This window comes from Mustela lutreola, chromosome 11, assembly GCF_030435805.1.
Source record: "Mustela lutreola isolate mMusLut2 chromosome 11, mMusLut2.pri, whole genome shotgun sequence".
Lineage (NCBI taxonomy): Eukaryota > Metazoa > Chordata > Mammalia > Carnivora > Mustelidae > Mustela > Mustela lutreola.
This window is the reverse complement of record NC_081300.1, coordinates 19,648,563-19,661,189: the sequence shown is the minus strand read 5'-3', so window position 1 is coordinate 19,661,189 and position 12,627 is coordinate 19,648,563. Positions and strand designations below refer to the sequence as shown.

Here is a 12,627-nt window from a genome sequence, read left to right as displayed (position 1 = left end):
CTTCTCGGAGGCATATTTCCTTCACCTCTTCTACAGCATATGGTACAGGGCTAAGTACCAAGTCAGGGACAGGTAAATGCTTGCAGACTATAATTTCTTATTTCTATATATATTTCTTATTGAGTACTATCTATTTTTCCAGTGTTTCTTACCAGTGCTTTCTTTTTCTTCTTTTTTTTTTTTTAAGATTTTATTTATTTATTTGACACAGAAAGATCGCAGGTAGGCTGAGAGAGAGAGAGAGAGAGAGAGAGAGGAGGAAGCAGGCTCCTGGCGGAGCAGAGAGCCAGATGCGGGGCTCGATCCCAGGAAACTGGGATCATGACCTGAGCCGAAGGCAGAGGCTTCAACCCACTGAGCCACCCAGGTGCCCCTTACCAGTGCTTTCTATTATCACCAGCATGTGTGTAAAGGGGAGTGGGAACTCAAAAGGGATACAGAAAAATCATTAAAACAACTTTGTCAACCAAAGTGGTATGAGATTTCAAGACTGAAGAATCATGAAGACATGAATTAATTATTCACCAGGGACTTCTAATTGACTCCAAAGCCCTTACTCTATAGCATTCACTACCTATATAATTAAATTATGCAATTCAAAACCAACTGAACTTTTTTTTTCCATGCCTGCCCCTGGGATCCTGTTTTCTGCAACTAGATTAAGGCTTATACTATAGTTTTTGGTGAAGAAAAAGGACATGTAGATGTGTATTCACCTTCTGCAGTATGATCAATAATGACAGCAAGAAAACCACTCTCCAGTGTGACATTTTAAGATATGCCATGCGACTGGATCTCCATTCTCTGTGTATAAGTCAAGCAGGGAAGAATTATATCCTTTCCATATAGCCACGCAAATGAGGCTCAAAGAACTTGAGTATTAATTACGTGGTGACGCAATGCCAAGAAATGGTATAGTTAGGGTTGAACCTAAGTCTTCGGACTTCAAATCTAGTGTCTCTTTGTGGTAGGTCATGCTACCGCCTACTGATTTCCAATGGGCTGTGCAAACAGATGTACCAGCTCTACTGTCTGAGAAAAACAATTTCGAATTATTCTATACTGACAGAAGGAATGTGTGTCTAATACAGTTAGTCTATGGTACAGGACATTCTGATTTGGGGGGACTTTGTTGTGAAGGGACCTCCCCTAAACTCTTCACTGTTACTTATGAAATCTTTGCAAAGGTACGAAACTTATATGAGTCTATATTTCATAATTTATAAAAAAAGGAACAGTAATACATACTTCCAAGTGTGCATGTGAGCCCTGAAGAGAAGTAATAGGTGCAACTATCACCCTTCACGGCTCACAGCTTCCTGGTAGAGCGAGCAGTTTCTGCTTGCGAATCACCTTATGAGTGGTGGGTATTCAGAGAACTAAAGCTAGAGCTCCTAACTATACACCGAGTCTTTATGGTTCTATAGTTGGACATCACCTAGTTTTGATGGATGGGTCCCACAGAATAACCAGTGCAGGTAAACACTTAGAAAAACTATGGATTATCTAGATGTGGGCTACAGATTAATTAACGCAGGCAGGGCAGGTAGTATATACCTTGTCTCGCCCTGTGCTTGCCTTTAGTGGCTAAAATGCAGAGCTGGATGACCTCACACTACAGCAAGGAAGGCCAGAGCCAAGGGAAATCTATCTCCATATTTCCATTTTTAGATTTTTCCTTAATTTAAACAGTAAGTCAGAAGGGAAGAAAGGAAATGCTGAGCTTCTGACAAGACATTAAGTTAGACGGACAGATCAATCGATGCCTCTTCCATGTTCTGTCTCAAAATAGGGATGAAATGAGGGAAACCCACCTCTGAAAGACTTAAGAGCTCTTTCTTGTTACTTCTCCCCCATTTGATTCACACACTGATCAAAGGCCACCCAGGACAGGGTGATTTCATGTACATTTCCAGCCACATCCACCATGAGCTGACAGAGACTAGAGTGTCAGACACTGAATCATCATGGGAGTGTTTATAATATTAATTACACCCATGGAAATTTTCAGCTATTCCTTACTGGAAGAGCAGACATTTCATGACGTTACTTCTAGGAGAACCAAAGGGAACGAGGAAACAGACAGTAGGCTTCTTATCAGAGGTCAAGAGGAGAACACCTATAAGCCTGTCACTCTGGAAAGGAAAGTAGAGGGATATTGAATCTCCGAGTGGTCCGGCTAGGTGGCTCGGCTGAAACACTAGCACTCTTGTATTGGGAAATTAACAACTTATTGATGGGGACTGTTCCCAAAGACCGGGCAGATGCCACTGTCTTTCCAAGATTTTTAATCTCTTACCTGGTCTTAGGTGTCTGGAGCCCTAGGGCTTACACTGTAGTAGAATCTGGGTTCTAATCTACAAACAGGAATAAATGATAGTCTAATAAATCTAGCTCTAACCAAACTTGTGTGCTTAACATCGATCTCAAGTTTCTGTTAGTGAGATGAGACTAAGAGTCAAAGCAGATGCGAAAAGAGAAACATGGTCACCAAATGGCTAGAGGAGAGATTAGCAGATGAGACTTACCAAAGAGTGTAAGGGTCCTTCATAATTAGGAGATGATGAGGCCTGTCCTCCATTTCTAGACCAAACAGCTGTGCCTGCTGATATTAAAATGGAGATGACAATGAGATCTATATAATCTGAAAACAACCTTGCAGATATTTTAAACAGTTCTTTTAGAAATGCTTATTTTCATTTGGACAATTAAGATAAATACATGTAAACTCCCCATACAAGAATTCTGGGACAAGGAAAACATCTTCAGTTTCAAACAGGATGTAGACCCTGAATTCTCTTGGGCTTCCTCCCCAAAGGGATCATCTAATTGGTTCTGAATTTAAGCCGGAGAAGGGTTCCTCCTGAAGGAAAGAGATCGTCAAGGCACTTTTAAGAATGCAAAGGGGGATTTTGTTACCCCTTCATGCAAGGCCAGTTTGTGAAACCAAAATTCTTTCACCAATGAACAACAGCACTGCTACTTGTTTTAAAAATGATCCTTAAGGAGGGATAAGCCTTCCAAACTTTTTAAGGGACTAAGATTAGTTGGCAGTAATCCACCAAACCGGAAATTTAAAAACTCAATATAACAACAGTAATAAGTAAGTGGTATCTTCTGAAGAAAATAATTATTTTGTGATCCACTAAACTTGATTCCTGCTACAATAAATATTACATGTCTGACCTACAAAATAAAAACCACTTTTAAACTCACAATTATGCATACTCTGTGTGCAAATTAAGAAATAATTCAAGAAAGGAAAAAAAAAATCTGTGATCTCATTGTAATCTTATTTCCCGGCATGCTTAGCATTTAAAAAAAAATTCCTTCTTCCTATCATTTCTGGGTGTGCATGGATATGTATTTTTTTTTTGGATATGTATTTTTAAGCTAAATAAAAATCGGATAGTTTGTTCAGTTACTTGCGGTGATAGAATATGGACAAAGCCAGCTACTTTCAGTGTGAAAACAGCAATTAATCCCCATGTTTACATCTTTGTAAAGTTCTCTCTTCCTAACATGGGGTCTTTCATGGGGCATTAGCTGGATCTGAAAATTGGCCTTGTTTCTCTGTCTCTAGAGCACGCTGCTCAGAATTTGGGTGTCTGTGGCATTTTCTGGAATGAATTGCACATCCGAACCTTCTTGTCATTAACCTAGAAATGCGGTGGCAGGATGGTGAGCGCTGGATGGTCGCCCAAGCTCTGGTACTGACGTGTGTGCTGCCCTAGCAAATCATGTCCCCCTTCTGGGCCTTTGTACGTTCATCTGTAACATCGGAGCACCGGACCAAAATAGTCGTTCTCAAACTGTAATAGACTCTAGATTTTTTTTCCCCCCAAATGATAAAACAGATGAAATTAGAGCTGCTTTGTTGGAAACAGGGACCTTGGAGTTCTCCCTGCTCAGACTCTCTCACCACCTGCCTCACTGGGCTCCGTGTTGCCTCTGGACACTGGCTCTGGACACTTGACGCTGGTGATCATGTATGTCCCAGAGCGTAACAGTAGAAGACCCAGGAGTGGATAGCATCTCTCAACTTTCGGTTCCTTTTCTGTCACGGGGAATGTTTCATGGCAGTTCCATGATCCCCTTCATAGCATAGCTGTGTCCTTCCAGTTTCAATTCTGTCCGTTGGGACATGCGGACTTAAACGTCCAGCCACCTCTCTCCATTCTGCGGCAGCCCCCACCCCATATCAACAGAGGCTTGGAAAAGGCTGATATTTGGCTCCCCCAAAGCCACGGCCATCGCCTCTGAAAGCTTCGCGCAGTCTAAAACCTCCGGCTTTCTACCAGGGAACCCGGTTTATGATGGCCCGTGAGAGCTGCTACAGGGAGTAACAGGGATTGAGAAGGCAGCATCCAGGCGAGTGACCTCACTATAAATTACAGTAAGGTCAAGTTTCAATCAGGTATAGATGCGATTCGGATTCTTTTTTGGAAGCCACCTGTCCTCCTTTCCAAGAGCACAGACATGCACCAGATAGGGCCTTCTGGAAGCATTTATACGAGAAGGGCAATGAGCCTCTTAAATGGACCTCTGAAAAGTGGAAACGCTTTACTAACATAATTCAAGAACTTATAATTTTATTATTTGAAGCCATAGGTCATACTAATACGTACTATTTTAAGGCAAACATTTCATTTTACTCCATGCAGTTACTTCTCTATTCACACAATTAGAGTTTTCCTCAATCATGTCCGGGACGTGGACTTTAAAAAGGACGCGTGGAAAGCCTAAAATTTCCGTGGGAAATGATTCTTTTGAACAGTCTATATTTGATGGCTATATAATCTATATTCATATTCCTGACTGTAATAGCTGGGTTTTCTCACCTGAGTTGTCTTCTTAGAGTATGTTATTCTGCTGAATATCTTCTACAGAGATAAGTTTAGGAAGTTTTCCATATGCCTATGTATTCTAAAAACATGTAATTTTTGAGAAAAATTTTGGATGTGAATGGCTGTACTTTCATATAGCAGAGGAAAAGACAGACCTTTCCATGTTTCTGTTCAGAAATGTTCTGTTTTGAGCTTTTGGAGGGAGGGAGTTTCCACCTGCCAGACCAGGAAGTATGAGAGGGAAATCGTTCTCCGACACTGGTATTATGATGGGAATGGATTTAGGTACGGTACCTGAGAGAGAAGGAGGAGAGCCAACAGGAGTTGAAGGGTTTGATGAAAAGCTGTTGTTAGTGTGATCTGGAGAATAGATCTTAAAAAAAAAAATGGGGGAAAAGAAAAAAAGAAACAAACCCTCATTTATTAGGAATAAAGAATCAACAATTCGTTAAATAACCAAGGGTCATTGCAATTCACCTAAAAATTACAAGTCATAAAATAACGTAACAATGGACTCTAGTACCAATGTCATAAAATGAAAGATTTAACACTTTAATTTTTCAAACGAAGAATTATGAGCTCATGTAAAATGGCGGGGACAGTACTGGACCACAGTCAGTAGACTCTGCTTTCCCTCCCATGTCCTACTGAGGCTCCGTGGCTGTGAACAAGCCACATGGACACCCCAATCTCCCCTTTCTTCCTCCATCAAACAGGTCAGACAGCATCATTTCTAAGATTTTTGTCCAACTCCTTCTCTACCACAATTAAAGCTTTTAATGCCAAGGCTTAAGAACGCCCAGACGAAGTATAAACTTCCACTTAGGTCACAATGCTGAATTAAACTCACTTTATGCTCCCAATGGTAAGGAAAAGCTAACCAAAGAGACAAAATGTGAGAGCAACAAATCCCCACTTACATTTGCAAATGGCTACATTTAGCTTTTGAAGACAACAACAGGCATACTCCCTCACACAGACGAGGTGGGATGCTTTATCACTAGTGAACATGCAAGAACTGCTCAACTCTAGCCTCCTGGCAGCAGACAGGTGAGGCAAAGAAACTGAGTCCCCAGGCGCCAATTATGTGACAATTTCTCACAGAGCTCGGTATGGTCTTTTTTCTTTAAATGCCTTTCCCAAAGTGTTTTAGAATTGCTCCCTGCAAAATCAGTCTTAGTCCATAAGTACTATACGTCTTTAGAGAAAAGTAAGAAATCAAGATAGAAGATCTATACACCGAAAGGCCCTGAGAACATCCACAAATCCATAACTGAGGACTGCTTGGCAACATTGTGAGGAGACAACCTGGAAGGGTGAGTCCTTCCCTGGAAGCTTCAGAGCTCTCTCCTCAAATTTTCCAACCACCATCCTGCAAGAAAGCTAGCATTTCCAGAAATCAAGGCTATTTGCCATTCATTTTCTACAATTCCAAATGTCCACTTCTGATTAAAGTTCACCCTTCCACAATGGTACATATGAAGTCCAAAGTCAATATTTCCTCACCGAAGCAAGTGCTTTCCCCAGAGCATCTCCAGTCTGGGAGCTGCCTGCTGCCCCACTTCCTCTATTTGCTGCAAAAACAAAAGGCAGAATATGAAAAACCAGGCAGTGAGACGTCGAACAATTTTCTATTCCTGGTCCATTTACTCACAATTTAATTGCATTTTTAATGCTAATTACAACACATTAATCTTTAATTAGCATTAATTTGTTTGCTGAGGTAGATGTCAAATATATTCATGTAACTTTTTTTTTACAGATAAAATAGAAACCTGACACCTTGGTTTCAAGATGAAGTGTTCCAGTGGCTATGACTGGCCCCCTGGTTGCTTAGGAGTAGTTGGTGGGGAATGGTAGCAAGCGTGCAAGCACAGGAGGTTCATAGCTACGAAGTAAGTGGTACGTTTCAGATCTCTGAAGTCTTCAGAGTGTGCCTCTTCTCGCTATTTCAGAGAGACAATGGAATTGTCTTCACAGATAATTTATGCCAGCTTTCCGGTTTTTAAAAAATTTGATACCTAGCAAAACGAGGTGCTCCTTTTGGCAAAAATAAAAGAAATTATATAATGGGTCTGGCTTCCTGGGCAAGAAAATATTTTTAATATTTTAAATAACACATACTCTACCTATACTCAAGTCTGTGTTTACGTTCAAAAAAAATCTGAACTGTGACGCTACAAAAAATCAATATGGTCTCAAATTTCGGAGATGAAAGAAGTCTACGTATTCATGAAGTTACCTCTGTCATCTTAAACACTGGTATTTTTGACTACAAAATAAATGAACCGAGGACTATTGTGAAAAAAACGTAGACTGTGCCCTGGAATTTGAAGTATCAGCTTATTGAACAGTATTAATACAACCCTTAGAACATTTGGCATATGACATTTATTAAGGCCTGAACATTAGCAAATAAACATAGTATTTAAATAAAACCTATTAAACTCCAAGGAGCCGTCTTTCGCTATTTTGTGAAACAAAAAAAGGAAATCTGAAGTCCACTGATTAATCCAAACAGAACATCATTGCACTTGACATAACTAAAAAAAAAAAAAAAAATCCCAGTCCTCTCCTTGACCCAAGGACGCACTTGCTGACAAATGTGTCATCTGCTTCCAGATCTGTAAAATGGGGTAGTGGGGTCAGATCTCAATAGGTTGAATTCTCTACTTCTCTAGGTCATAATTTCATTCTCCTGACCTCTGCTTAGCATAGTTAAGTTATGCTTGCTATTTTTTTTAACTTTTTATAACTTTTTATATTTTTATCCCCAGGGGTACAGGTTTGCATACTTCACAGCACTCACCATAGCACACACCCTCCCCAGTGTCCATAACCACACTCCCCTTCTCCCAAGCCCCCTCCCCCCAGCAACCCTCAGTTTGTTTTGTGAGATTAAGAGTCACTTATGGTTTGTCTCCCTCCCAGTCCCATCTTGCTTGCTATTTTTATAGGGTTCTGTGTTAGGTATGTCAGTTCAATCATCTTTTGAGGTGTGCTTTATTTGTTTAACAAAACCCATACCCATATTCATTTGTTAATTACTAAAACTGAAAGAAAACCAGTATGCAATACAAGGAATGCAACTGCCCTCTGACAAAACCATTCTTTTTTAGATCACAAATTCATACTATTAAAAGTATATCGCTTATTAGTGCTAAGGATTATAAGTATAAGCACACTTTTGAAATGAGTCAGACATACAAAGAGCTAGTGGACGGATCTCCCAGATGCCACTAATATTAAAAATACTTAAGTATAAGAGCTAATTGAAATTATATCTCATGTAGAAATGAACATTTCTGCATTGAGGAGCTCTTTGAAAATGAAAGACAATTCTAAAGAGAAAAAAATAGAGATTTTGAAAGCACAGAGAGCACTCACATTTTTTCAGCATGTACTAGAATGGTATTTGGGGGCAATTAGATACTTTTTGTTTTTCCCCACAGAAGCAATATTATCACAGATACCTAAATATTAGATTTGTTAGTCAAACAAATTTGTGATCTGCTTGATTAAAAAACAGGTCTTTGTGAAATGCAATTTCAGAGCCACACCAAAAAGAATTACATTATCTACTAACACAAAAACCCAAATCAAAAAAGATAAGCTTTTGTTTTAATTACAGATAAAGTTTGCTGCAATAGTAGCTTTCAAAAGATTAAATCTTCCTTTGAACAACTTTAACATGAGGATGACAAATTTTTCAAAATATATTCTCATGAAAACCAAAAGAAATATTTTAGGGACATTTAAAAAATAAATTCTCTCTCTCTCTATGTATGTATATACATATATATACACACACACACATATATATATGTACATATATATATATATATAAATACACTTGAGAAGAGATAAGATCGTTATGATCTTAGGATCATTATGATTTCTTTCCAACTAAACTTCCTATTACTGCCTGTTTTGTAGAGTGTGGTACTAGGACTCAGGAAGTAGAATAAAGACTAGAATCAACTTCTTACCCCATGTGATCAGGAGAATGTTTCAGAAAACTCCAAAGGCTACTCATGGAAGCTACTGATAAGAACAGACTATTTTTTCACATGAAGCCATTCTACCTTGCAGCAGCTGGAGGGCCAAACCCAAGGGTTTAAATTTCAAAGCAGCGTACTGGGGCCAATTTGCCCTTTTAGTTGGAATGCCTTTTGTTCTGTTCCAGGAAATGTGGGAGAAGACACATTTCCGAGCCTCTGAACACGTTAAGCTACATGGGTCCTTCTCTTAAAGATTTCTCTTTTTATTTGTGTGACTGCGATGTCAAAAGGCATACATAATCAGAAAGTGAATTTAAATGATCAAGTAGTGTCCTCTTTTTTATACTGAGAAGTAATGGGTCGTGTTTGGCAAAATACACTTTCTAATCAAACTTTGTGCTCATCAGATCCGTGTTATGGCTTTCATGGGACAGGACTCAATTCCTGTTTTAGGCCCAAGTTTTTGTCAACTCATATCATTAGAAATTGCTGGAATGCTCATATAATAGGAGGAGAAGTAGAAACTACTGCACCTTCTGGGTAAAGATGGGATTGATTTCTTGTTATTTTAGCTCTAATCAATTTCTCTTGCTCAAGAAAAAAAAATTATTCTCTAAAGCAGTAAGGTAAATATGAATATAAGATGAGCAGTTATTGGGGCACCTGGGTGCCTCAGTGGGTTAAGCCTCTGCCTTCGGCTCAGGGCATGATCTCAGGGTCCTGGGGTCGAGTCCTACATCGGGCTCTCTGCTGGGCAGGGAGCCTGCTTCTTCCTCTCTCTCTCTGCCTGCCTCTCTGCCTACTTGTGATCTCTGTCTGTCAAATAAATAAATAAAAATCTAAAAAAAAAAAAAGAGCAGTTATTAAAAAGAACTGAAATTTTATAGGGGGACTCGAGACCGCCAACCCCCTAAGCATTATTCAGATGGTCTGAACACAGGTGCTGCTGCTGGCTAGAAGATGGAGCAGAAGGAAGGGTCTGGTACCTTCTGTTTCATGTGGGACCACCCTCGGTCTCAGTCTCAGCTTTGAGGAAACAGCCATTCCTATCAGAACACACCCTAATCCAAACACCAGGAAGAGTGGTGCCTGGGGACTGGCTACCGAAAATCAGAATTTGGAAAATGTGTTATCCCTTTACTGCACACCCAGAACCTCGGGCTGGGAACACGGTGAAGATCTAAAAGGAATAAGAACTACAATTCAGAGTGAATTTGTCTGAAAGATGGTGACTGCTTTAAAATTTAGGGTTTTTTGAACTGTGTCCAAGGGACCTTCATGTGATTAAACTATTAGAAGCAGCATAATGCTTCCAAAATGAGCCATGAGTTCATCTCTATAAAGATAACAAAAGGAGGAGTATCTCCAGCATTCTTAGTACACACGATTCTAGAATAAAGACTCAAATAGAGGCCACAATGCACTAATTTTTAGCAGGAGGGATTCCTAGGAATTCAAGGGGGGAGTTGGACCCCAGGACCATGTGCAGGAAATGGACAAGAAGACTTAAATCAAACGAGTTTATTGTTCTCCGTTGGTGGTCTTTGTAACTAAGATGCCAAGTCACTGCTGGATAAAATCCATATTACTCTTAAGCACAGTGCCTGTTCATCACCCAACTGTATTTGAAGGCTCGAGATTCTTACAAAAGACAAAGTGAATATTATATGACTACTCTAATAATAAAATTACTGTGAAACCGAGTCCTCAAGGGGAAATGGACATAATGTTTCTACTAGAAAAGCCACATACTACAATGCATCATGTCATACAAACATGTCATTAGAAGTGAAAGTTGTAAGCCAGATTAATTCAGGAACCAGAGAGATATTCCAGGGTAATCTTTAGCATATGTTGCATTAAATCAATCATGGTAGTCTGTTCCTTCAACACTGTTTGGTTTGAGGTTTAAAAACATGGGAAGTTCCATGCATTAGAAAGCAGGCCAGTTAAAGGCTAATGAAACAATAATAGTTATTATAACAATAATGTTAGTTTTATGCCCAATTCCCTCTGAGAAGAAGGGAGGGTGTGGAGTCCCAAACAACCAGGGGTCACACCCTGGGAATGTATACAAATGGTATCTCCTAGTGGGGTACTGGGGCGCTCCTGTCCTTGAGTAATCTCGAGAGACCATGTTAGGCTAGGCAGTGCTCTCAAACCTTTTGGTCAAGACAGGAAATTGGGCATTGCAGGTTAAGAAGGAAATATTTAGGTAGCAACATATATGTCAGGGCTGCTATCCTCTAGACATTTTTATCCTCTGTAGGCTGGCTTGTAATCACTTGCTCCCTTCCTGCTCTACGTGCTTGTTGGCATGTGAGGCCCTGGCCCCGCCAGCTTCTGATATAAAGCCAGCAGCATTGCCCTGGAAGGGTTTTAGGAAGAGTTGAAGGATCTGATGGTGGTAACTCCGGATTTGGCTCTTTTCTTCAGCGGGGTACTCTATCAGCCCAACCAGTAGGAATCCATGCTGTGTCCTGTGCGTTATGGTCATGTAATTCCCGGGATTCTAATGGACCCTTCCAGTTCAGAAACGTTGACTGTAACCTCCAGAGTTTACAGGCAAGGCTTTGAAGGAAAATACTCCGTGCGCCAACTAAAATACGTGACAATTCTCTCAAAAATCCATGGATGGATGTATCATTAAAAAAAAAACAAAAACCAAAAAACCCCCAAAAAACAGTTATGATAATTGGGATGTTTTTTCCTTCTTAAGCATTTATTTATCAAAAAATGCTATTGGGCATTAAAGGGCAAAAGCCGACAAAACAAGAAACAGTGATCACCTCACCAAGTCAAACAAGCTTCTGTAAGCCTTGGCAAGCATCTGCCATCTTTGAAATGCAGAGGACAGAAAGAGGGACAAGGTGGTTCCAGGGGGTCACCTTCTGATGGTTCTAAGTTTGCCCCTTGCTCCACATGCATTTTGTTGTTCTGTAATCAGTTTAGGACATTCACTGGTGGCCAGGGGGACACATTATAACATGAAACTCAGAAGCAGGGCAATGATCTCCTTCTGAACTGAAAAAAAAAAAAGCAGCTTCCTAAGACATCAGCGCCATGTATGAAAAGACTGCACGGCCTTGCACTTTTTCACCAAGAAAACTTGAAAAATGTGATGTCCATGTGTTAGTGCTTGAACTCCATTCTTACGGCATTAGTAGTGCTTACAGTTATTTTCTACAGAATCATGTGTGTAATCTCAAACATGTGTCAGGCTATGTGTTCCCTATTTACCAATTATTTAATTAGCTCTGTTTGTTCTTTGAGATATAGGCAATGTAATATTTCTTTATTTCCTGCATTTCAGAATGAGTGAGTATATGCCAAATATTTTCAAAAGTCTACAGATGTATCCTATTAATCCATACTGTTTGTTAGGGAAGTATCACTAACATCAGAAGAGAAATCTTCTCTTCTTGTTATTACAGACATGCTGCTATCCCTGACTTCTACCACACTCTGAAAATCAATCCAAAGCCCAAGAAAATTAAAGTGGGAAGAAACGTGAGCCACTCGACACCATGCAATACCAAGACTTTATTATCCTATTTAAATTTTCCCCTGTATTTTAATGTAAGAAATCGCAGGACATCTTATTTTAAGAAAGAACATTCTAGAATGCTCCCCCTTAACATAATCCTAAAGTAATAACTGCACTTATGCAAGTTAATAAAGGTCTGTTCTTCCAAAAAGCTGAATTAACATGTCTACTTATTTCCCGAGAAGATTATAAAGCTTTCTGACATTCTGCTAATAGATTTTGACAAGTATAC

At 39.7% G+C, this 12,627-nt stretch overlaps 1 protein-coding gene across 16 annotated transcripts in view; it reads right to left on the bottom strand.

Annotated features, from left to right (window-relative positions):
* TCF4 (transcription factor 4) overlaps positions 1 to 12,627 on the bottom strand; it is a 352,222-nt gene that overhangs the window by 31,676 nt on the left and 307,919 nt on the right. For all 16 annotated transcript variants that reach the window (XM_059139402.1, XM_059139409.1, XM_059139403.1 and 13 more), the window contains 3 exons: positions 6,354 to 6,421; positions 5,142 to 5,220; positions 2,529 to 2,605 (listed from right to left, as the gene is read on the bottom strand). In XM_059139402.1, the coding sequence (XP_058995385.1) occupies positions 2,529 to 2,605; positions 5,142 to 5,220; positions 6,354 to 6,421 (224 nt within the window). The remainder of the gene's footprint in view (positions 1 to 2,528; positions 2,606 to 5,141; positions 5,221 to 6,353; positions 6,422 to 12,627) is intronic.